At 33.0% G+C, this 23,058-nt stretch overlaps 1 protein-coding gene and 1 long non-coding RNA gene across 2 annotated transcripts in view; one reads left to right on the plus strand and one right to left on the minus strand.

Annotated features, from left to right (window-relative positions):
* Window positions 1-15,121, plus strand: part of LOC149190514 (uncharacterized) — a 276,387-nt gene extending 261,266 nt beyond the window's left edge. The window contains exon 5 of the long non-coding RNA XR_016255994.1: window positions 14,839-15,121. This is a non-coding gene — a long non-coding RNA (uncharacterized LOC149190514). The remainder of the gene's footprint in view (window positions 1-14,838) is intronic.
* Window positions 15,122-20,301: 5,180 nt separating this feature from the next.
* LOC149190517 (uncharacterized) lies at window positions 20,302-22,495 on the minus strand. Its single transcript, XM_089410534.1, has 5 exons — window positions 22,159-22,495; window positions 21,807-21,867; window positions 21,563-21,629; window positions 20,555-20,564; window positions 20,302-20,331 (listed from the first exon to the last, which is right to left on the minus strand). Exons 1-5 carry the CDS (start codon window positions 22,312-22,314, stop codon window positions 20,302-20,304), a joined length of 324 nt encoding a protein of 107 aa, XP_089266660.1. The 5' UTR covers window positions 22,315-22,495.
* Between the last annotated feature and the right edge of the window lie 563 nt (window positions 22,496-23,058).

The raw sequence follows: 23,058 nt of genomic DNA on the forward strand, positions 1-23,058 counted from the left end.
GTTAGGATATTCCGACACATAGGAAATAATCAAGTATAACTTGGTCTAGCGTATGGTTAGGTAAAGTGTGTTTTTTTAGTATGTACTTTTTGTAACTTACAATCTGACGGTTCATTCTCTACTCGGTATTACCGACACTTGATCTGTGGCTTAACATCCGATTGGTCTATGATCTCTATTTAAAGAGCATGGGGGGTCATTTGTAAGGTGACCGTTCATGAGGGAAGTTTATTTAAATTTTCTTTCTTTTACATTAATAAATTCCTTGAAGTGGCCACGTTGGTTCAGGTTGTGGACTGTTTCCCTCTTTGAGGGTTTTAACCACGTCAAGAACACTGGTGTACTGATCTGTAATATATTTGTGAGCGGTGTCCTTTGGTGTTCTATCTAAGGAACTTACCCTGTAAATTCCTACAAGCAAAGGAAAGAATGCCAAAGGCAAGAAGGCCCAAGGTGAGGCAGAATCCAACTAGAACCATGGCAAGAAGAAAGACATCAGTCAAATTAAACGATCTCACTACCATGAGTATGGACAATATGCAATCAAGTGTCCACATAAGAAATCCAGTAAGGAACTTGCAACAATAACAGGAGTAGATGCTCTTACATCACAACTCGAGTTGGATTTCACCCTCAGTGCTTGCATGGGAAGCACAATAAGAGGAAGTACCTAGACTTTGTTGCTTCATATCATATGACAGGAAATAAGGAGTTCTTCAGCAGTCTAGAGGAGAAAGACCTACAATTACACATAGAGCTTGGAGATGATGGGAGATATAGTACCAAAGGGATTGACACTATCACCTTTAAGAGGGAGTCAGGCTCTCATCTTCACATCAAGAATGTAATGTATGTGCCTGACATGAAGAAAAACATAGTTTTTATAGATGTACTTGAGGACAAAGGATATGATGTGGTGTTTAGTAGGGGGAAAGCTTATCTGAAGCATGTTGCTACTAGACAAGTAAAACAAATTGGTGTTCGAGTTAAAAATATCTACAAGCTAGAGGTATATTTCGCGTTGCATGCAGCTATACCTCCAAGATTGAGGTGGGGCGATGTAGAGCCTTAGTCCTTCAGTTGCAAAGATTTGGGTAGGGTTCATAAGAGAGCAACAACACTTGCAGTATACTATTCTCATGGATCATTACCCTTGCTACATGGGCCTACAGTATTCAGTGGCAGAAGGATAAGTGTTAGTCGTTGTAGTCTGATCTTGAGCGACAGTTGCAGTGGCTAGTAGCAGCCAGAGACTCCGGAGACAATTGCAACTCAGAGACACAATTGATTCAATATTCCAGATGCTTTTCAATTGCAATTGTTGCAATAGCAACAACAATAGTGAGAGGGAGTGTTGTTTGTGTTACAATACATTCCTCATGAGGAGTAGGATTGGAGAAATGGAGAAATACGAATTTCCACATCAACAGGATGACTTGAGTTACAATTAGCAGGAGTGACATGGCATTGTCACTGACTTTAATTCGAGTTTGTGGGCAAGAAGTAGAGTTGTGCATGGGTTGATTGTTAAGATCTAGCAATCTAGTGGAGTTATTGTTAGTTAAACTTAGTTTTTTTTTCCAAAGGAAAAAGCAGTAACTTTTATTAAAAAATAATGAAAGTTACAATTTTAGCATATGCCATTAAGGCTCGAGTGCATTCGCACCCCCGCAACGTTAGGAGACTAACGTGCAAAAGAAAAGAAAAGAGAGGAAATGTGAATAGAGGAAGGAGAGAGAAAAGGAGAAACAAAACAAAAATTTTAGCTGCAAATGAGATTCATGCTTCACGTTTTTCTCCCCTTTTTCTTTTCGACCTTACGCCATTCTCCTTGAGAGGGTTCGGTCGAAACTATGACTATCTGAGATTCTGTATTCTGTGGGATGGTTTCTTTATCTGAGTCTGAAGTATCAGAGTGGTGATGTCGTTTGGTGCCTCCCGTGCTTGGATCCACCATTGTTAGCTCTGTCTTGTCATGTAGACTAGTTCCCTTCTGATTCTCCATTTCTTGTGATATCTCAGTTTTCTTTGCAGGGGTCACTTCCTCCTCTACTTCTGACTCTTCTTCCTCAGAATCTGGGGGTGAGAATTGCCAGCCTTTCTTCTGCTTCCCTTTCTGCTTCTTGTTGGTTTTCTTTGCTTCTGGGCATGTGCTTTGCAGGTGTCCGGTCTGCCTACATAGCCTGCATCTGAAGGCCGTGTTTTCATAGTCAAGTACTTGCTGCCAGTTTTGTTGTTTGTAGATTAGCTTTATACTGTCCGGCAGCCCTTTACTTAAATCTACTTCCACACAAATACGTGCGAAGGTATAGATCCTGTCATCGATCCTTTCCAAGTCTGTTTTAATGTATTTCCCTATACTGTTTCCAATGCCTTCCAAGACTCGTTCGTTCCAGAAGTGCAGAGGAAGGTTGTATAGTCTGACCCAGACTGGCATTTTGGTAACTGTCATTTTGTTTGGATCAAAATCCGGGAACCATGGGGTCATAAACAGCCCCGAAGTTCCCCAAAACCATGGGCCTGTACTGATGACTGTATCTTTGACCTCCTGGGATGTAAATTTTACGATAAAAAACCCCTTAGAACATAGGTGGATCTCACATTCCATGGTCCATCTGGTAAAAATCCAATGGAATAGATCCAAGGGTTTGGGCCAATAGCTGTTAAATCGGCAGATTAGAGCTTGTGTTTCATAGGATTGGACGAAATCGTCAAGCCCTGTAGAATCTAGATTTATAGCTGGGGTCTGTTCTGCCTGATCTACAATGTATGGCCTGGGTACGTTTCTGCTTGGATCTGAAGATGGCCCTGCTTCTCTGCTGCCCTGAAGAATGTTTTTGTAGGATGCAGTTTTTTTCCCCTTGTCTCCATTTTGCTGTCCTTGAGGTGGAGCCCTTGGCTGTCCCTGAGGCATGGCCCCTCCTCTCAATCTGAAATTTAATGTAATGGTCGATCCAGGCCCTATCTCATAGCTATCAATCGTTCTGATATCCTGGAGAGTCCTCCTTCCACTGATCAGATGTTGAGTCTGAACTGGGTAACCCATTTCAGCCCAGATCTGTTGTTTCAGCTGCAGGGATGAGCTTTAGTCATAAATAGAGTCAGTAGGAGTTTAGTTGAGTTGTTGTAACTGTTGTTAATTCACTGATCTCTCAATTAACTAGTTAGTTTACTAAAAATAGTCCTAGTCATGCATGGAATTCGAATTTCATAGTTGAGTGGAGGAAAAATACATCAACGTTATCATTATTGTATACTAGTGAGTGTATAGTGTTTTCATGTAGCAGGTGAGACTATTCTCTTGGGAATTGCGCAAGCAAATAGGGGCTTCTCCTATTCTCTAGGAACTAATTTCCTCAGGAATTGTGCAAGGAAATAGGAGGAGAAGGAGGCCACTAATTGGCTAAGTATTTTGCAAAGCAGTGTCAGGAGGAGGAGATCAGTATTGCAGTGCAGGTTGTACTTCAAGATTGAAGTTGTCATTATAATAGATCAATTTTTCTCCGCTGATATAATACAAATAGAGGAGGGGTTTTTCCCAGTTGGGTTCCCCAGTAAAAACTGTGTTCATTATGGTTGATTGCATGTGTTTCTATTGTATGTTTTCCCTTCCGCATATTGAGTAGAAGAAATTTGTGTCTATTGTTTTCAGTTCGAATTCATTAGTAGCTGCAAATTTTGAGTTATTTCTATATGGACCTCAAACCCTTGTGGTTGCTCAATGTAGACTACTTCACATCCATCTGGTGGATGTTCCATCCCATCTCAAAAGTTGTCGAAAGAACTACTCGAGTAGAGGAGTATTTGACTATGTGAGCAAAAGTCTCATCGTAATCTACTCCCTCTTTTTAAGAGAATCCACGAACAACAAACCTAGCTTTGTATTTTTGCACATTGCCATCTGTTGCATACTTTAAGTCACAATTGACTTCCCATTTGGTCTTGATACAATCTCCCAGACATCATTCTTCATGATGGAGTTGTGCTCCTCCACCATGCCATCTCTCCACACCTGTTCGTTGGATGCTTCCTTAAAGCTAGAAGGTTCTAAGCTTATGATGTTGGTAATCAAAGCCATGTACATCAAAAACTTCTGCAGAGGTCTGCTCTCCTTGAAATTGGTCTTGCAAGGGTTGGCATTCTTTCAAGCATCCCGTAAGGTCTGCTTTGCCCACTTGAGCCTCTTGATTGATGTTGAAGGAGTTGACTGCTCCTCCTACATTGAAGGTTGGCTATCTCTGCTACTGGAAGTCTCTGCTCTCGACTTCTTGATTGATGTTGAAGGAGTTGACTGCTCCTCCTATATTGAAGGTTGGCTATCTCTGCCACTGGAAGTCTCTGCTCTCGGCTTCTCCTTTGGTTCCTCCTCTTGAGGCCCCTCTGCAATTGTTGGTAGATCTTGAGATTTCTTAGATGCCAAGTTCTCCTCAAACTTGACATCTCAACTCAACACTGTTTTCTCGTGATATAAGCCTTGGAATTCTTGTTGTATCCCACGGGGATGTTCCTCTCACTGGAGGGCTGCAAATTTGCCCTCTTTTCCATAGGTATGTGGATGTAGACTGGACAACCAAATATCCTGAGATGTCCTATCCATTTAAGTAATGGTAGAGCCCTGTGATGGAGATGCCCCATCCTCCTATGACAAAGCTCGTAGATGCTGTGGTTGGTTTCTCTCTCAGATTCTAAGCCTTATTGCAGTCTCTGCAATCTGGATTGGCTCCCTTTAGGAAAATGAACACTTGCCCCCTTCAGAAGTTGATCTCATAACCTTTGTACTCCATGATTGAGATGGACAAAAGGTTATTCTTTAGGTCAAGTAGATAGAGTACCTCCTGTGCATGAAAGGACCCTCCTGACTCAGGTGGGACTAAACTATCGCTTACCCCCTCACTGCATACTTGGCATCATTGCCAAGCTCAATATGTCTTTGAGTGGTCTTATGCAAATCTACTAAATATATCTCTAGCCTTTGAGGCAGTAGGCACCATTGTCCAAGTACCAAACGTTTCTAGCAATAACGCTAGTAGAAAGGTAAGACATGCGTGAAAAAGTCACTCTCGAACATGGAAGCAAGTTCGCTCAACCGTTTCTCTATTGTTGTTGCAACTTTCTGTGACTTCTCTTTGCCCTTCTTCATATGTGGACATTGACAAGCAAAATGGCCATTCTTATAACAAATATAACATTTGATCTTGCTCATATTTTTCTTTTACCTGGAATGTTGTTCCTCTCCCTCATTGTTGTTAGAAAATTGGAAAGGCAAAAAGCTTTTCTCTTGTTGATAATTACTTGTGATATCTTTGAGTTCTTATCATCTTTCTTATGTTCTTCTTTTATCTTAGTTTCATCAAGCAATTACCAAAAGCAAAGCACGAAGATAAAGTACACTAGATGTAGGCACTTTTCCAGGGCTAAAACCCCTCTATAAGGGAAAACCCAGTAAAAAACTCTTCCTTCAGTGCATTCAAAATGAGATAGACCAAGACCTAAGACCAACAGACCTTTCTCCTCCACCAAGTTAGCCTTCCAATTAAATTCAACAGCCTTTAGTAGTCTCTTCTTGTCCAACAACTTTAGCCCAGCAACAACCTAGAGATTTCGGTCCCTAGCAACACATAATTTCGGCCCAACTTTAGTACTACAATTTCGACCCCTCCAGCAGCATAGCAACTTCACACGTGAGAGAGAGTGAGAATTTTAACCTCTTGTGCTTGATCGAAACCTCCTTCTCCATAGCTAGCCCTTTCCTCTTCTTCCTTGAATTTCACACTTTTTTTGGCCCCAGAAGTTGTAGATCAAACTTGATGAGTGACTTCGGGTTGCTGCCTTTATATAAGAGTTTCTGCTCCTCAGCTAGGCTGACTTGTCCTTCTTTGAGGACAACTTGGTGGAGGAGGCCTAGGAGACCTAATTTTACATAAAATAAATTTCTTTCTTAACAAATAAATCCCAAGAAGGGTCTTTTACAATGTGACATGGACAAGGACATTTGACATAAACCCTAGAAACCTGCAATTGAGGCTTTGACCTATAAATAATTGACCCAAGCATGAAACCCATGCTTTAATAGGTCAATTTTATTTATAATAAAATTTATTTTTCTTTCTTTTATGCATCATGAACGAAATAAAATTATGAATATTGGCACTAGTCACATTTTTCAACAATTGTCACCCTTTTTGATGAAAATTTTCCCTTTGGTCTTCTTCATCTCACTGACTAGGAACAAATTTTCATTTGTTGCTCCTCTCCGCTTCTTGTTCCTGGACTCTTTACGAGTATCCTCTTGGATGTAGTCATCCCAAAGTCTCTCCCTCTTGGGAAGATACTTTTAGGCACAAATGCACATGATGAATGGTTCCTCAGCCTTGGTGAACCCATTCAGAGCAACATTCACTAGCTCTGTATCTAATACATCCTCTCCAATAACTGCAAGCTGGTCATGGATTTGTGTGATTCTCATAAGGCAGTTGGTCACATTGTTGGAGGGATTCATTTTGCACTATGAGCTTAGTTTTGAGAACCATTTTTTGACTCATGTTATCACTTTGAAAAAGTAATACTATGACATCAAATATCTCCTTATATTTGGTCTTTTTGCAACATGTGGAATTAGATGATCCTTAATAACGTAAAGGATCAACCTCTTTTCCTTTATGTCCTTATCCCATGCTACCTACAACACTATAGGGTCTACTATTGTTGCTGTCTGCATTCTCCCTAAGGTCTATGTTTGAGCAGGAGGGTCAGACACGACTTCCCACAAGTATTGCTCTTCAAGATCATTGAGATTCTTGCCTTCCATGGTAAGAAATTCGAAACCCTATCAAGTCGATCCTCAACTTTCACATTGCTTACAAACATGGCTGTCTTGAGCTTTGTCTCTCAAGCTTGTTGAAGTAACTTGGAAAATAATAGATCTACTTCTCTCTCAGAACAAAATCTCTGACACCATGTTAAATTATCCTAAAATCAACTATCTAAGAAAATAGATAAGATCTAGTTGGAATTATTAACTCTTGTATTTAGCAGAAAATGAGAAACGCAATCACACACAATGCACAATTATTTTTGCTCTTCTGGATTAGTTCATCATTGAAAACAAGAAAATCAATCACATAGTGCACAATTATTTCTGCTCTTCTGGACCTGTTCATCATTGAAAATATCTTTAGAACTTTTACAAGAGCTCCCTTACATGGAAAATAGCTCTGAGAAATTAACAAACAAATAATAAACCTGGAAAAATTTCAGTTTGCACAAAATCAAGGCATATCTACATGAAATGTGTGGTCTGCACTGCACTTTGTTTGGCTTACTCTGCAATCCATATTGCTATATGAATCCGTACAAATGACTGTACATCCTACTCTGCTGGGTTGCACGACTGCAATTCTCCTTGCTATTGATTGGATGTTTTCCTTTTGCTGAACCACTACTAAAACTCCTTGCTAATGGCTGAAAATCAGACCTCTGATTTTTTTCTTCACTCATGTGACTTGTGAAATGATGCTCTTTGTGTGTCTTTGTCGTTTGCCCCCTCTTTCTTTTATAACTTTTCTCTTATGACTTTGGCATTAGCCAAAAACCTAATCTTCAATGGTTAATATCTAATCGTGAAATCAATGACTCTCATTTAATTAAATCATTAAGTGATCCACTTCAATCACTTTATTAATTAAAAGTCACTTGAATTAAAAAATGTTCACTTTGTTAACTAATAAAGTGAACATTTAGAAAGAGAATAGGATACATTTAATGAAGATTTTCATAAGTAGGTACGCTCATGGAGATACTTGTATGAGCTACATCTATTTCCATTGCCTAGGAGCTTTGGGGTGGAAGAGGTTTGGGAAGGCAAAGCCACCTCTTGGTTGACCTAGGTCATAAATGGTCACATCTATGACCATCCATGATTTGAGAGCGAAAATAGATGTTGGGATAAACGATGACATGTGTGAAAGAAGACAATGTTAGATAGTGGTTACAATTTTAGTTTTAATATCCCACTATTATTGATTAGTGAATGTCCACATTGACCATTTTCAGTGTTTTAGGTTCATTTAAGCTGTTTCCCTTATCTTAATGCAACGATTTTGATGATATGTCGGTATTTGTTGTGGCATGTCTTTTTTTGGATGCTAGAGGCCATCATTTTTGGTTTAGAGATGGATTACACTCGATATTATTTTGGTTATATGCACCCTTATATAATTGAAAAATTTTGCATATTTGTGTATAAATGGTTTGGATTCATATGGATGCACATGAATATATACATTTTTCTTTAAATTTTAAATATTTTATATATTCGTTGGCCAATTGGATTTTTGGTTTGGTTTTTTTATTGGTTCTGGTCCAATTTTGACTGCTTGGGGGGTCTATTGTTTGGTGAACTGTTTGGTTTTGCTAACATTGCCTCATATTGAGGCAGAGGGTGGGAAAATCACTACGACTAATGGTAGATAAATTCCATTAGAGGGGATGCTATCTACTCTAGGACAAGCCATAACTTCATCAAAAGGCATGGAAAATCCACCTATACTAGGCAAGGTAGGTGGGCAATTCTTTCAATTGAAAAATCAATAGTTCGTGGGCCTTGAACATGATTTCATGCATATGGGTTGACCGTTGAGTATTGGGTCATTGAACTAAAATAGGAAGAAATCTAGGAATAAATCTTTGGTTAGAGTGAGCGATGTATATTTTAGTGGAGGCCATATTAGCTCAAGAAGTTTATATTTAAACAGAACAATGAGAAGAGCTAATGCTATAAAATTGCATAATTACTCAACCATCCTAAGGATCACAATCTCTCAAGTTATAACTCTTCAAGTTATGGTCTTAGTGATCACCCAATTCACGATAATCTTTATCTTCATTATGCAAGAATATCAATAATGAGCGTAGTAATTAATATCGTATTTTTCCAATTTATGAATATACTAAATTGTATTTCTTCAGTTTATGAATTTCGTTTTGTGATTTCTACGTTAAATTTATACTTTTGAATTTATTTTCACTGAAAGTGTTGCCCAATATATCAGTTTCATTGTGCGAGATAATTTCGTATATTTGTAACTTTAATTTGCTTGTCTTGCCATGTCAATTGGTGATTGTGGAAGGAATTGACAACAAACTTCAAATGGTCTCATGTGAGTAGATGATTGAACTGCCCTATTGTATTCATGTTGAATGTAAGCTTTCATCCCATGTTTTGGGATGCTTGTGATTATATCCCCTCAATAAATGAACGAGTATTGTGTTTACAATTTTTGTGTATCCATTTACTTGGGTATGGAATGAGTGGATTTGTATCCACACCTTCTCAAGGAAATTTTCAGTTGTCTTTTGGGCTTTGATGCTCTTCTTACAACGAGTAAGAGCAAACACTTACTGAATCTATCCATTGCCACTAACATATCTAGAATCATCTTGATCTATGCTCATGTCCTTTCAACAATTTTCCTTTGATGCTTCCTCCTTGTTTGGATCTTAACACCATTAAAAGAACTTTTTACTCATATTTACCAACCTTCTGGCTTGATTGGCACCTAATGACACAACCCAACATTCAATTTCGTCAGTATACTTGAGTCGTATTAAATATAAACATGTATTTCTTTGTCACTTGCATATTGGTGTCTTTGATTTTCGAATCCAATGGATATGTTTGAGAATGGGCATGAGACTCCAAGCCAAGTTGTTGCACCAATGATTTGGAAATCAAATTATCTTAGAAATGGGATCAAAGAGTCGACATATTATTTGTGATCTGAATCTTTGGTAGGAAAAGTGTTTCTCTTTCCTCTTCAATTTTTTTCTTCCCCTTCTTTTTCCATCTGTAAGGCTGATTTTTGTTCACCATTGGTCAGATTTCTCTTGCTCATTGCTAGATGATTTGTTTTTCTCTTTCAAGACTGATTTTATTTTGCTTGTGGATAGATCCTCTTGCACATACATGACTGATTTTTAATACTTGCAACCATTAATTTGCATATTTAGCTTTGATTTTGGGGCTGGGCATGCCAATTTTACACCTCTAAATTGCATTCAATTGCTTCACCTCCAACTTGAGCAGTCATTCCTGGCTTCACATCTTTGTTTTTATTTTCCCCTTTCTGAGTTTGTTGATGATGCAGTGCTTGTAATGATGTTTTGGGTCTCTACATGCATGAGATGTTGCAAATGCATTTTCTTGCCTCGTAATTTTTTTAGTTGTAATTTTTTGCTCAAAATTGCTTCATATGTTTTGCTTATTTGTCATCTCCATATACTTTTTCATCGAAGTATCATCTAAATTCCTTGGAGAAGAATTATGACTAATGGCACAACATCACATTTGTTTTCATCAATATAACTGGAAATAATAGAAAATCTGAACTCACTTTTTTGTCACTTGCATTTGGTGTCTTTGATCAACCAATCCAAGGTGTGTGCTCAAGGATAGGCTCCAAGCCAAGTTGTTGCACCAATGATTTGGAAATCATTTTTTTTTTCGCAAAATTGTGATCAACAAGAGTCGACACCTTCAATAAGAAGAGTTGATTATTCAAGCCTTTGGTAAGATGAGTATTTGTATTTCCTCAATTTTCTTTTTCCCTTAGTTTTTGATTTTATCAAGGTTGATTTTTGTTCTTCATTGGAAGATTTACATTGGTCATTACTAGCTGATTTATTTTTCACTGTTTTTTTTTGGCTTGTTCATGGTTTTTCTTGCTCATACAAGACTGATTTTTCTTTAGCCATAGCTGATTTTTCATGCTTGCAATTGCTTATTTATTTATTTTGCATATATGGGGTTGGTTTTAGGTCCATAAATGTAAGTTTTGCACCTCTAAATTGCTTAAAACTTCTTTGTTTTTATTTTTTAGATGGGTAAGAGGATGGAGCTTCCAACATGCCATCTTTTTATATCCATCAATACAATGCTACAAGGCTCACAATGACGTACACATGTTTTTTCTTGCCTTCCAAAAATATGTGATTGTAAATTGTTTTCGAAATTGCTTATCTTGATCCAATGGCACCCCCCAGTTCTATGTAGCTTGTTTTCTTGGAAGCATCATAAAACAGAATTACGACTAATGGCACATCACATTTGATTTTATTGATATACTCGGAAATAGTAGCAAATCTGAACTTATATTTATTTATCACTGTCATATGATAAACATGTCATATTTATTTATCACTGTCATATGATAAACATGTCTGGATGTGAAGTAAATTGGTTGTGTATTCTTGGATGTTTTGACCTTGCTTTTTTTGAAATTGCCATTTTATTTTCTACTTGTGCTCATGACCTATTGTGTAGAAATTTCTTCTCATCATATGGTAGCCATCATTTTTTTTTTTGAAGAGTTTGCATGGGTGCCCACCATATTAATGTAACTTAGAGATCATCAATTTGGTATATGTAAGTTTTCTCTTATCTCCATAGTGATGTGCTTATACATCGCCAACATTTTATTTTCTACTTGTGCTCATGACGTATTGTGTAGAAATTTCTTCTCATCATTGATTTAAATTTTCCTAATTGGTGATTGGTAGCCATCATTTTTCTTTGAAGATTCCACACGGGTGGCCCACCATATTAATGCAACTTAGAGATCTTCAATCTGGTATATGTAATTTTTTTCTTATCTCCATAGTGATGTGGTTCTACATCTCCAGTTGTGCAGTGATTTGTTTCATTGCCATATCATTGTGAATATGCATGACCCATTCTCGTTGGTATATAGTTATGTACAAGTTATATTTTTTATTAACTTGTGATAATTGTTTTGTTTTGATCATGAAATAATGTTGATATAATGTTTTGATAGCATGTAGTGTGTGCGATTTATATATCAACCACAAGATGGCGATGGGTTGATAACATGTGGTAGTGGTGATGATTGGATACATGTTATAACTAATATTTTGTTATTGTTGCTCACATTTTTAATGAAATATCTCATGGGATTTAATGAAATATCTCATGGGATCCCGTATCCATGAAAAGAAGATCCCCTTGTCAACAAAATCTCAACAATTTCTACTTAAACATATTTGAGAAAATAGGAAGGTGACTAATTAGTAGGGTGACAACTAATTAAATTTATGGACAAGTAACTAGGAGGGGGCCAAGTGAAGTAACTTGGGGTGGGGTGGTCGTGGGTGTGAGTAATTGAGGGTCGAGTACTAGGAGGGGGCCAAGTGAAGTAAATAAAGCCTCTTGAGATTACTTAGCCTCTTGAGATTGTTAATAAAGCGACACCATAAATTCCAACCTACTCTGAAGATCATATCTTAATGGTAAGACACACATGATAAATCATGAAGTAATGTTTCAATGAAGTAAATAAAGCCTCTTGAGATTACTTAGCCTCTTGAGATTGTTAATAAAGCGACACCATAAATTCCAACCTACTCTGAAGATCATATCTTAATGGTAAGACACACATGATAAATCATGAAGTAATGTTTCAATGTTATTAATAAGTCGAACCCTAGAGCAGGAAGAATTCCTAGAGTGAAGGGCCACTCTACTTGATCATAAAAGATGTGCCAAGAAGATTTATAGACGTGCAAGTCATGAAGCAAAAAAAAGAGCAAATGTAAAGGCCAATAAATGATTCATAACAACACCACATAAATGTGAAGGGCTATTCTACTCGACCATAAACTTTCTAAATCAAGGTAAGGTCGAATGATGTGCTCTCCATGCCTTGAATTGGACCCATTGGACCCAAATTCACCTTGTAGCTTAATAAATATCTAAGAGCTTCAACTGCCACCACGAGGATTTGCACCAAGGGGCACACTAGAGTGTTTCTTGCTTGAAGATTGAGGGTGGCTTTTTAGGTAGAATATTCTCATTGGCTTCCGAAGCAGAACCTTGAAAGCTTTTGTAGGTTGGCCCCCAATTTTCACTGAATGGAATTGCACTTGTTGAGTGCTTGAAATGCATTTTTTTGTTAGGGTCATTCAAACCCTAGAAATCCCATTGTTGAGTGCTTGATATGCATTTTTTTGTTAGGGTCATTCAAACCTTAGAAATCCCATTTTTGAGTGCTTGAAATGCATTTTTTTGTTAGGGTCATTCAAACCCTAGAAATCCCATGGGGTCACTTTCTAAAGACTAATCTTTGCTTTGGTACGCAACTAGTAGTATGTGATGATTTCCTATTATTTTTGAATTTATGGACAGGTCAATAAAGGCCATTGGATATGTTTTATCCCATCGAATTCTCTATCTTGAGACTACATAGGTCTCTAGACTCTCCATGGTATGAGCCTTAGAAATTCGGTGCTTTGAGATTGTCAATATAATGATGTCATCATTATGGCCTTTGACCAATTACCTAGCCTGTTGAGATTGTTGATACCATCCTTGTTGAGATTGTTGACACCATCAGTGTGGCCTTTGCCTAATTACCTAGCCTCTAGTTGAGATTGTTGACACCATCAGTGTGGCCTTTGCCTAATTAAGATGAGTAGATAGCTAAGAGCTTTAACCACTAGCATTGGGGGCAAGGGGCGCCTTTTTTAGATATATTAGAAAATTCCAACGTACTTTGAGGAACATATCTTAATAGTAACATATCCTAAAGTTGAATGACTTGTGCACTCCATTCCTTGAGTTGCACCCAAATTCACCTTGTAGCTTAGTAAATATCTAAGAGCTTCAATTGTAAGGTTCACACTAAGGGGCACACTAGAGGGTTTCTTGCTTGAACATTGTGGGTGGCTTATAGGTAGAAATTTTCACTGAATGGAATTGCACTCGTTGAGTGCTTCCCCATAAGCCCCATGAGGTCACTTTCTAAAGACTTGTAATCTTTGCTTTGTATACAATTGTAAGGGATGATTCCAATGGGCCCTTAACACATTTAACCACTTTATGTGGGTGGGGTGTTAGAGAGTGTGCTCTCCACCCACTAGCTTCTTAATTAAGGACACTGGATATCTTCGTTGAGGAATGACTAAGGCTCATAGTAGATAACTTTCCTTAGAGGGGATGTAATTTGCACTAGGGCAAAAAGCCATAACTTCATTGGGAGCCCTCAGAAATCTATGTATACAAGGCAAACTGGGTGGTCATTTTTTCAATTGAAAAGTATATATTCGAAGGGCCTCGAGCATGATTTCATGCATATGGGTTGAGTGTTGAGTCAAGGAACTAAAATGAGAAGAAATCTAGCAAAAAATCTATTGTTTGATCACTAACTCTTAGGAAGCACGAGACCTCAGCTTGCTAACTAGCTAACTCTTAGGAAGCACGAGACCTCAGCTTGCTAACTAGCTACGCGAAGGTTCCCCTTCGCGGCCAGCTTCTTAGAGGGACTATGGCCATTTAGGCCATGGAAGTTTGAGGCAATAACAGGTCTGTGATGCCCTTAGATGTTCTGGGCCGCAAGCGCGCTACACTGATGCAGCCAACGAGTTTTTCTTCTTGGTTCGAGAGGATCGGGAAATCTTCTCAAATTGCATAGCACTCTTGCAAGTGACATGATAAGCTTTGATGTAATGGTGCTGTAATGAATAGGAACAATGCTTAAGTAATTAAGTCCTAAAGTAATCTCTATTATGAAACAAAACTTTTAGGAACCTAAAGTAATCTCTACTATCTACTTCGATAAATTGATTGATTGGTTTTTTTTTAAGTGTAGGTTATTGTTTTTTTTAATATACTTTTTTTTAATTCACTTAATTACTATTTAGTTTCCTTTAAGAATTGTTAATTTTTTTTGGTATTTTAATTATAATATTTAATGGTGTAGGTAGTTTCCATTTTAATTATAAAATGGATCAGAAGCTTGAATTTGAATTGGTTGATCTATAATGCAGGTAAAGGAAAGTTCAAATATTAGATTATGGAGAGGAGGGAAGGAAAAACAAAATTTTATATAAGTTTTGATCAATGGCCTTGGCCCTGTTTCATTGTTCTAATCAATAATGACTTTGAGACTTGTTCTTTCATCTATCTTTTAAGTTCTAATCAATAATGACTTAATGAATAATGTCTTTGAGGCATTGACATGAATAATGTCTTTGAGACTTGTACTTGTAATAACATTGACACCTTTGAATTTGTTTAATTTAAACTTTTTTGAAGCGATTTAAAATTGAATGTGTAATCGTTTTAATTTTATGGGTATTAATTTGTGAATTATTAATGTTACAAATATCTTGAAATTAAATAATATGTATATTTTAATTAATAAAATAAATGTATATTTTAATTAATAAAATAAAATAAGTTTATGTTAATTATGATTCTGTATAAATTTATATATTTTTTTAATCAATAAATAAAATAGAAGGTTTGTGTTAATTATGATTATATTTGTAACTTTAATATAAAGGTTGAAATTTAATTTTAGAAATGGAAATGTTGTAAATATCTTGATATGTTTATTTTTAATTAATAACAAATATTAGAAAATTAAATATGATGATTATATATTACAAAATGTTGTTTGATTGAAGAATATTTTACGAGGAAATCTAAAGAATGTTTTTTTTGATTGGTTAGTTGTAAATTAGAATAAATTTCTAATTTATAACAAATATTAGAAAATTAAATATGATGATTATATATTACAAAATGTTGTTTGATTGAAGAATATTTTACGAGGAAATCTAAAGAATGTTTTTTTTGTTTGGTTAGTTGTAAATTAGAATAAATTTCTTGTACATTTGAAGCTTTATTAGGAAATCTAAAGGTTTCTTTTGATTTGTTAGTTGTAAACTAGAATAAATTTCATGTACATTTGAAGAAACAACTTCTAATCATATGAATTATCATCTCTTAAAAGAAGAATAAAAAGTGGAACATATGATGTTAAAGACGTTTTTAATGAAGTGAAAAAATGCTGAAAATTGTAGCTTGATTGTATCAATAATTTAGATCACATCACTCATATTAATCCTTCCAAATTTAGTGATTTGTAGAAAGATGGAGGATGGGTGCCACAAATAATAATAGACGAGGCTGTGAAATTTTGATAAGCATGGTTGATCATTATATTCAACTGGAAATATTATGAAGTTGAACATTATGTTGGAAATAAACGATATGAAAACCCAACTCCACTACAAGTGAATTATTTGTTAGAAATAAGATGGAATAAATAGAATTGACCAGGAGAAATTTCAAAAAAATGTCACATGCGGTTATAAGTTTTTTAATAAAAACAAAACCCTCAATCGCAATATATGTTGAATAATACACATCAATTATAGATTTAAAAAGATAATTTTAATAATACATTAATTAAAACTTCATACTAAAAAATTATTTATAAATGAAACAAAACCCTCAATCGCAATATATGTCAAATAATACACATCAATTATAGATTTAAAAAAATAATTTTAATAATACATTAATTAAAACTTTATACTAAAAATTTATTTATAAATGAAACAATATATTTAAGTAAAAAATATTGCATGTAGATTTAATTTTAATTATAGAAAATTTTATTTTATTTTATTGGTTTACATATTGTTCATTAAAGTTGTTTTTTAATGTTTATTTATCTAAGTTTATGGTTACATATTGTGTCATTAAAGTTGATATTTAATATTAATTTATTTATCCTTTGGTACATTATTGTTTATTAAAGTTATATTTATTTATTAGTTCTTTAATATTCATTATTTAATATTTTATTTATCTATGTTCTACATATTGTTCATTAAAGTTGTCTTTTAATATTTATTTATGTAAGTTTATGCTTAGGACATTTTTGTTCATTAAAATTGCTTATTATTGGTATATATTGTTGATTAAAGTTATTTTTAAATATTAATTTATCTATGTTTGCTACATATTGTTCATTAAAGTTGTTTTTTCATGTTTATTATCATGTGTATTAAAAATAAAAAAAGCTTCTCTTTGCTTCGAGATATTAAACATCTCTACTAACAGGGTCAACCGCGGGAAGGTGGAAGCTAATTTGCCCCAAAAACTGTGCATTGTTGATATGGGGTCTTTAACATATCAACATGCGAAAATAATTTTATTGTATTGATTTATGAGACGAATGTAATTTTTTTAATATATTGTTAAAATGATTGAAAATAATAATTTTTAATGGAATGAAGTGTGATTTTTTTTAATATGTTGATCTAAAAATAAAATATATTAACCATATTTATATTATTTTTATGGAGTTTATTAAAAGCTTATTATATTATTATTTATGAAGTTTATTGAAAGTTTGTTATATTATTTATTCATATTAAGTTTTTATGTTTGTGATATTTATTAAAAATAAAATAAAATAAAATAATATCAAAATAGAAATAAGTAAAATAAAATCATAAAAATACAAAATAGAAATAAGAAAAATAAAACCATAAAAATATATAAAAGATTAAAAAAAATTGAAAGTGAAGAGAAGTAATATTTATAAAATTAAATATATAAATAATTTTTTAATTAATACAATAAATAAATAGACACTTCACAATATAACCTAGAAAACAATCTAATTCAATATATATATATATATATATATATATATAAACAAATACTCTATAACCTATCTTAAAGCTTAAAATAACTAGTCTATAATAATTTAATATAAATATATATTACTATAAAGATAATAGCAACAATAATCACTACAATAATAGAATACAAAAAATAAACATACACTAATAAAATATAAAACTAATAAATATACATATCTAAATTTATATAATAAACAAATAAAGAAACATTATTGGAGTCGCATACATACACACTTTCAAAACACACATGCATCAATACATGCAAATGACCATCATACAAATTCAAGTAAAAATACAAACTTAAAGTAAACATCAATGTCAGACAAATATACAAATTCAATCTATCAAAACATCCAAACAATCATACAATAATTTTTTGAAAGCACACATACAAACATAACATAAACATCATTTCAAAGAATTTCAAATACTCTACACAACATAAAATTTAAAATTAACAAACATAATACACTTTCAACTTAGAATACAAACATTATGAAAAGTTCAATTAAATAAACAAACACATCATACAATATTAAATCAGAATACAAATTGAATCTATCAAACAAACAAGCATTTCCAAACAATCATACATATATTTTTTCAAAGCACACATACAAACATAACATAAACATCATTTCAAATACTCAAAACACAACATAGAATTTTAAACTAACATACATAATACAATCTAAACTTAGAATACAAACATTATAAAAAATTCAATTAAATAAATAAACACACCATACAATTTCAAATTAGAATACAAATTGAATCTATTCAATTAAATAAATAAACACACCATACAATTTCAAATTAGAATACAAATTGAATCTATCAAACAAACAAGCATTTCCAAACAATCATACATATATTTTTTCAAAGCACACATACAAACATAACATAAACATCATTTCAAAAAATTTCAAATACTCAAAACACAACATAGAATTTCAAACTAACATACATAATACAATCTAAACTTAGAATACAAACATTATAAAAAATTCAATTAAATAAATAAACACATCATACAATTTCAAATTAGAATACAAATTGAATCTATCAAACAAACAAGCATTTCCAAACAATCATACACACATTTTTTCAAAGCACACATACAAACATAACATAAACATCATTTCAAATACTCAACACAACATAGAATTTCAAATTAACAACCATAATACAATTTTAACTTAGAATACAAATATTATGAAAAATTCAATTAAATAAATAAACACATCATACAATTTCAAATCAGAATACAAATTGAATATATCAAACAAACAAGCATTTCCAAACAATCATACATATATTTTTTCAAAGCACACATACAAACATAACATAAACATAAACATCATTTCAAAGAATTTCAAATACTCAAACACAACATAGAATTTCAGATCGACATAATACAATTTCAACTTAGAACACAAACATCATGAAAACTACCTATACACACATACATATGCAAATTCGATTAAATAATTAAACACATCATACAATTTTAGATCAACATACAAATCCAGATTATCAAACAAACAAACATTGTCAAAACAACTTACATACAAATTTTCAAAGCACACATACAAATATAAAGCAAACATCATTTCATATAGTTTGAACTACTCAACACAACAAACAATTTCAAATAAGAAAAGATCAAATTAACAAACATAAATACAATTTCAACTTAAAATACAAACATTATGATAACCACCTATGAAAACCACCATTATGAAAATCAATTATATAAATAAACACATCATACAATTTAATCTACCAAACAACTTAACATATACTTGTCAAAACAACTTACATACAAATATAAAGCAAACATCATTTCATATAATTTGAACTACTCAGCACAACATACAATTTCAAATAAGAAAAGATCAAATTAACAAACATAAATACAATTTTACCTTAAAATACAAACATTATGAAAACCAATTATATAAATAAACACATCATACAATTTAATCTACATACTTGTCAAAACAACTTGCACACATACAAATATAAAGCAAACATCATTTCATATAATTTGAACTACTCAACACAACATACAATTTCAAATAAGAAAAGATCAAATTAACAAACATAAATACAATTTCAACTTAAAATACAAACATTATGAAAACCACCATTATGAAAATCAATTATATAAATAAACACATCATACAATTTAATCTACCAAACAACTTAACATATAATATATAATTATTTTATTTAATTAAATTAATATATAATATAAAAAATAAAGAAGGGAAAAATATAATATTAATAAAAAATTAAAAATAAAATAAAAATAAAAATAAGTTAAAAAAAAGATTAAAAAAGAAGAAGAGAAAACTAAAATAATATATATAGTTTGCTTATGAAATTATTCATTATTTTTATTTTATCTATATTATAATTTGCATGTATATAAAAATTGTCTAGCACTTTTTTAATGAACTGAAATATAAAATTAAATAATTCAATGATGATATGAAAAAGTAAATGTGTATACCTGAAATGTATTTTGGTATGTGTAAGTTTACTTAAAAAATAAAAATAAAAACATGGAAACAATAAATGCTACACAACTCTAAAGAGAATGGGGCCCCATCCTCCTTAAAGCATTTGGGAGAGGTTTTACCTCTCCCACAAAAAAGAAAAATACTTTTATTAATACTTGTATGTACATAAGTCTGACATTATTACAAAGAAAATCTCTGAAAAAGAGAATGACTATATAACTACATTGATATTTCTTTTGAATAAACATATAATTAGAAATCATTCCTGGACGTCCATCTGGAAGTAGCCCTGCAAAACCAAAAAGTATTCAATTTGCAAGAATAGTTCTTATTTTATATTGAGTTTTACATAACTCTTCTTTTCTACCCATAATACAAATATGCATTTATGATGAAGTAAATTTTAAAATTAATTTTTAAAAATGTTTTATAAAAAAATAATGGATTCAGAAATTCAAAAATCTTATAAAAACAAAATTCAATAAAGATGGTGATACAAAAATAATAAATACGAGTTGCCTGCTGCAATATAAAATTTAAACATCGTAAACAAAGAAACACAGTAAATTATATATGTGAATGAAAATAAAAGTGAATTTCTTTTTCTTCCAATTTATAAAAAAATATTTTAATAAAATTAATTTAAAAATAAATATCAAAATTAAGATTGATATTACACAGATTTGATAAAAATATAATTTTACAAAAATAATTTTTTAATATTATATATATGTGATCATCATCATTTAATTTGAAATCCTGTTCTTCGTCATCCGGTTGATTTAAATTCTCTAGCAGAAGAACCAATAAAAAAGTATTAATTATATATAGTATAAAATCAATTATAATTGAAAGAAGCAGAGGAATCCATTTCCGTATGCAGATTGGTGATTCAAAAATATTGTTAAAAAAAAATTATATATATAATTATGGTAAAAACATAATTAAAAAATAAAAATAAAAAAATAATGAAAGAAGAGCCAGTAGTTTTCAAAGTGAAGAATTAAGACCCTGAGAGCACTGAGTAAGATTCCGTGATTTTCTTTGTTTTAATCAAAATGAAATTTATTAAAAAAACCAAAAATAAAGGAATTCAAAATTTGTTTTAATCAAATTGAAATTCATTAAAAAAAACCAAAACAAAAAAGGAATTCAAAGTTTGTTTTAATCAAATTGAAATTCATTAAAAAAACAAAAAAAATAAAAGGAGTTCAAAATTTGTTTTAATCAAATTGAAATTCACTAAAAAGAAGTTCATAGAGTCAAGATCTGGAAACCTAAACGGTTGGGATTTAGTTATTTTCTTTGCCCAGGATGTTCTGGTCAATTTCAACTTAACCAATATTCCCTACTGATTTCAACTTTAATTATGATAAAATACATGGGACTGACAGTGGCGCGGGAAAATTAAATTAATCTCTCTGAAGATTTAATTTAATTTAATTTCAGGGGGGTTGATCTAACCATCAAATTTAATAAAACCGGTTACATCATTTGAGAGAAAGGGAGCCAGCGCATACCTGGAGCTGGAGTTGAGACTCGTTGTGGCTTTTTTCTGGGGAAGGGCTTTGGGAAGAACTCCATGGACTGTAACAGAAGATGGAAAGAATTATAGCACAACGTAAGTCTCAGTATAGTATGAGAGATTGCTTTTCATAGAAAAAACACGACAATTAGAGGCAATTTTCTAATCCTGAGGCCCTGAACCAAAAAATTCTGAAGAGCAATTTAAATACAGGAAAGTGTGAATGAGTTCGTTGTCACCTGTAAATAACAAATAGAAGAGCAATTTGAATACAGGAAAGTGTGAACGAGTCGTTCTCACCTGTAAATAACAAATAGAAATCAGATTTCTTAAGCAATTGATTTTCTGAGGTTAGTAATCAATGGGAAAAGCATGTTGGGCTGCAATCAGGGTTTGAACATCCTAATTTTCCCTGGGAACCCTACCTCACAAATTAAAATCACACAAATTTACATAGAGCAGGAGAGCCAGATTATTGAGCCACTTATTTCAATTTGTACATTTCCCTAAAAAGAGAGAGCTGGAGAATGGTCATACCAAAGATTCAAAGCAAAAATAGTGGAAAAATTATAGAAAATGAAATATATTTACCTGAAACCAAAAACCCTTGCTCAGAGCAGAGGCTCTCCCTGAGATGGGATGATCCAAATGGAGGCTGCCTCTTCCTCCTCTGTCACATAGACCCACATGAGATGGGATGATCCAAATGGAGGCTGCCTCTTCCTCCTCTGTCACATAGACCCACATGACTCAGACTCAAACTTGGACTTAGACACCAGACCACATACAGGCAAGACATGACACGACTCGACTCAGACTCCCAATCCCCACAGACAGACAGAGCGAGCAGGCGATGGACAGAGGAGGAAGAAAATGCTAAATTTGGAAGGCTAGATGTATATATAACCACTTCCTTTCAACGTATAGAAATTTCTGTGTAACGCATGAGCACCAACTCTTGAAGCATCCAGAAGTCGAATGCTTTTTTTGAACCATTAATCAAACGCTAGATAATTCGCCGCCTTTCACCAGATGCAAAGGGTTTAGGTCGGCCTTATGGAAAACACATTGGATCCTGCTTTTTTTGAACCGTTAATCAAAGGCTAGATTAGGGTTTAGGTCGGCCCTATGGAAAACACATTGGATCCTGCTTTTCTGAATCCGAACGGTTCACCAACTCAAACGGGAACCTGCTATTTTCGGATTGCGGTTCACCACCTCAGCGGTAAAAAGCATTTTCAACCTACTTTTTGTGTTTTCTTGAATTCCCTGTAGAATTATCTTTTTTGTGTTTGGTTTTTTTTCCTGGGCTACTTTTTTCTTATTTTATTTATTTAGCTTTTTTAGATTTCAAATCCTCCTTATTTTATTTAGTTTTATTTTACTTTATTTATCTGAAAATTTGATTTTTTTTTTTTTTAATTCTAAATTTGCAAAATAATTTATGTTAATAATCTTTCTAATAAATTAATAAAATGACAAATATTTTAC

The sequence above is a fragment of the Pinus tabuliformis genome, chromosome 3_1 (assembly GCF_031772625.1).
Source record: "Pinus tabuliformis cultivar Carrire ecotype Pingquan chromosome 3_1, CPIR1, whole genome shotgun sequence".
Taxonomy (NCBI): domain Eukaryota; kingdom Viridiplantae; phylum Streptophyta; class Pinopsida; order Pinales; family Pinaceae; genus Pinus; species Pinus tabuliformis.

Coding starts and splice junctions, on each gene's coding strand:
- LOC149190517 (XM_089410534.1), bottom strand. CDS start 22,314: ATGTGGGTCTATGTGACAGAGGAGGAAGAGGCAGCCTCCATTTGGATC. Junction 21,868..22,158: donor GCAAGGGTTTTTGGTTTCAG/GTAAATATATTT, acceptor TGTTATTTACAG/GTGAGAACGACTCGTTCACA. Junction 21,630..21,806: donor CTTCTATTTGTTATTTACAG/GTGACAACGAAC, acceptor CTTCTGTTACAG/TCCATGGAGTTCTTCCCAAA.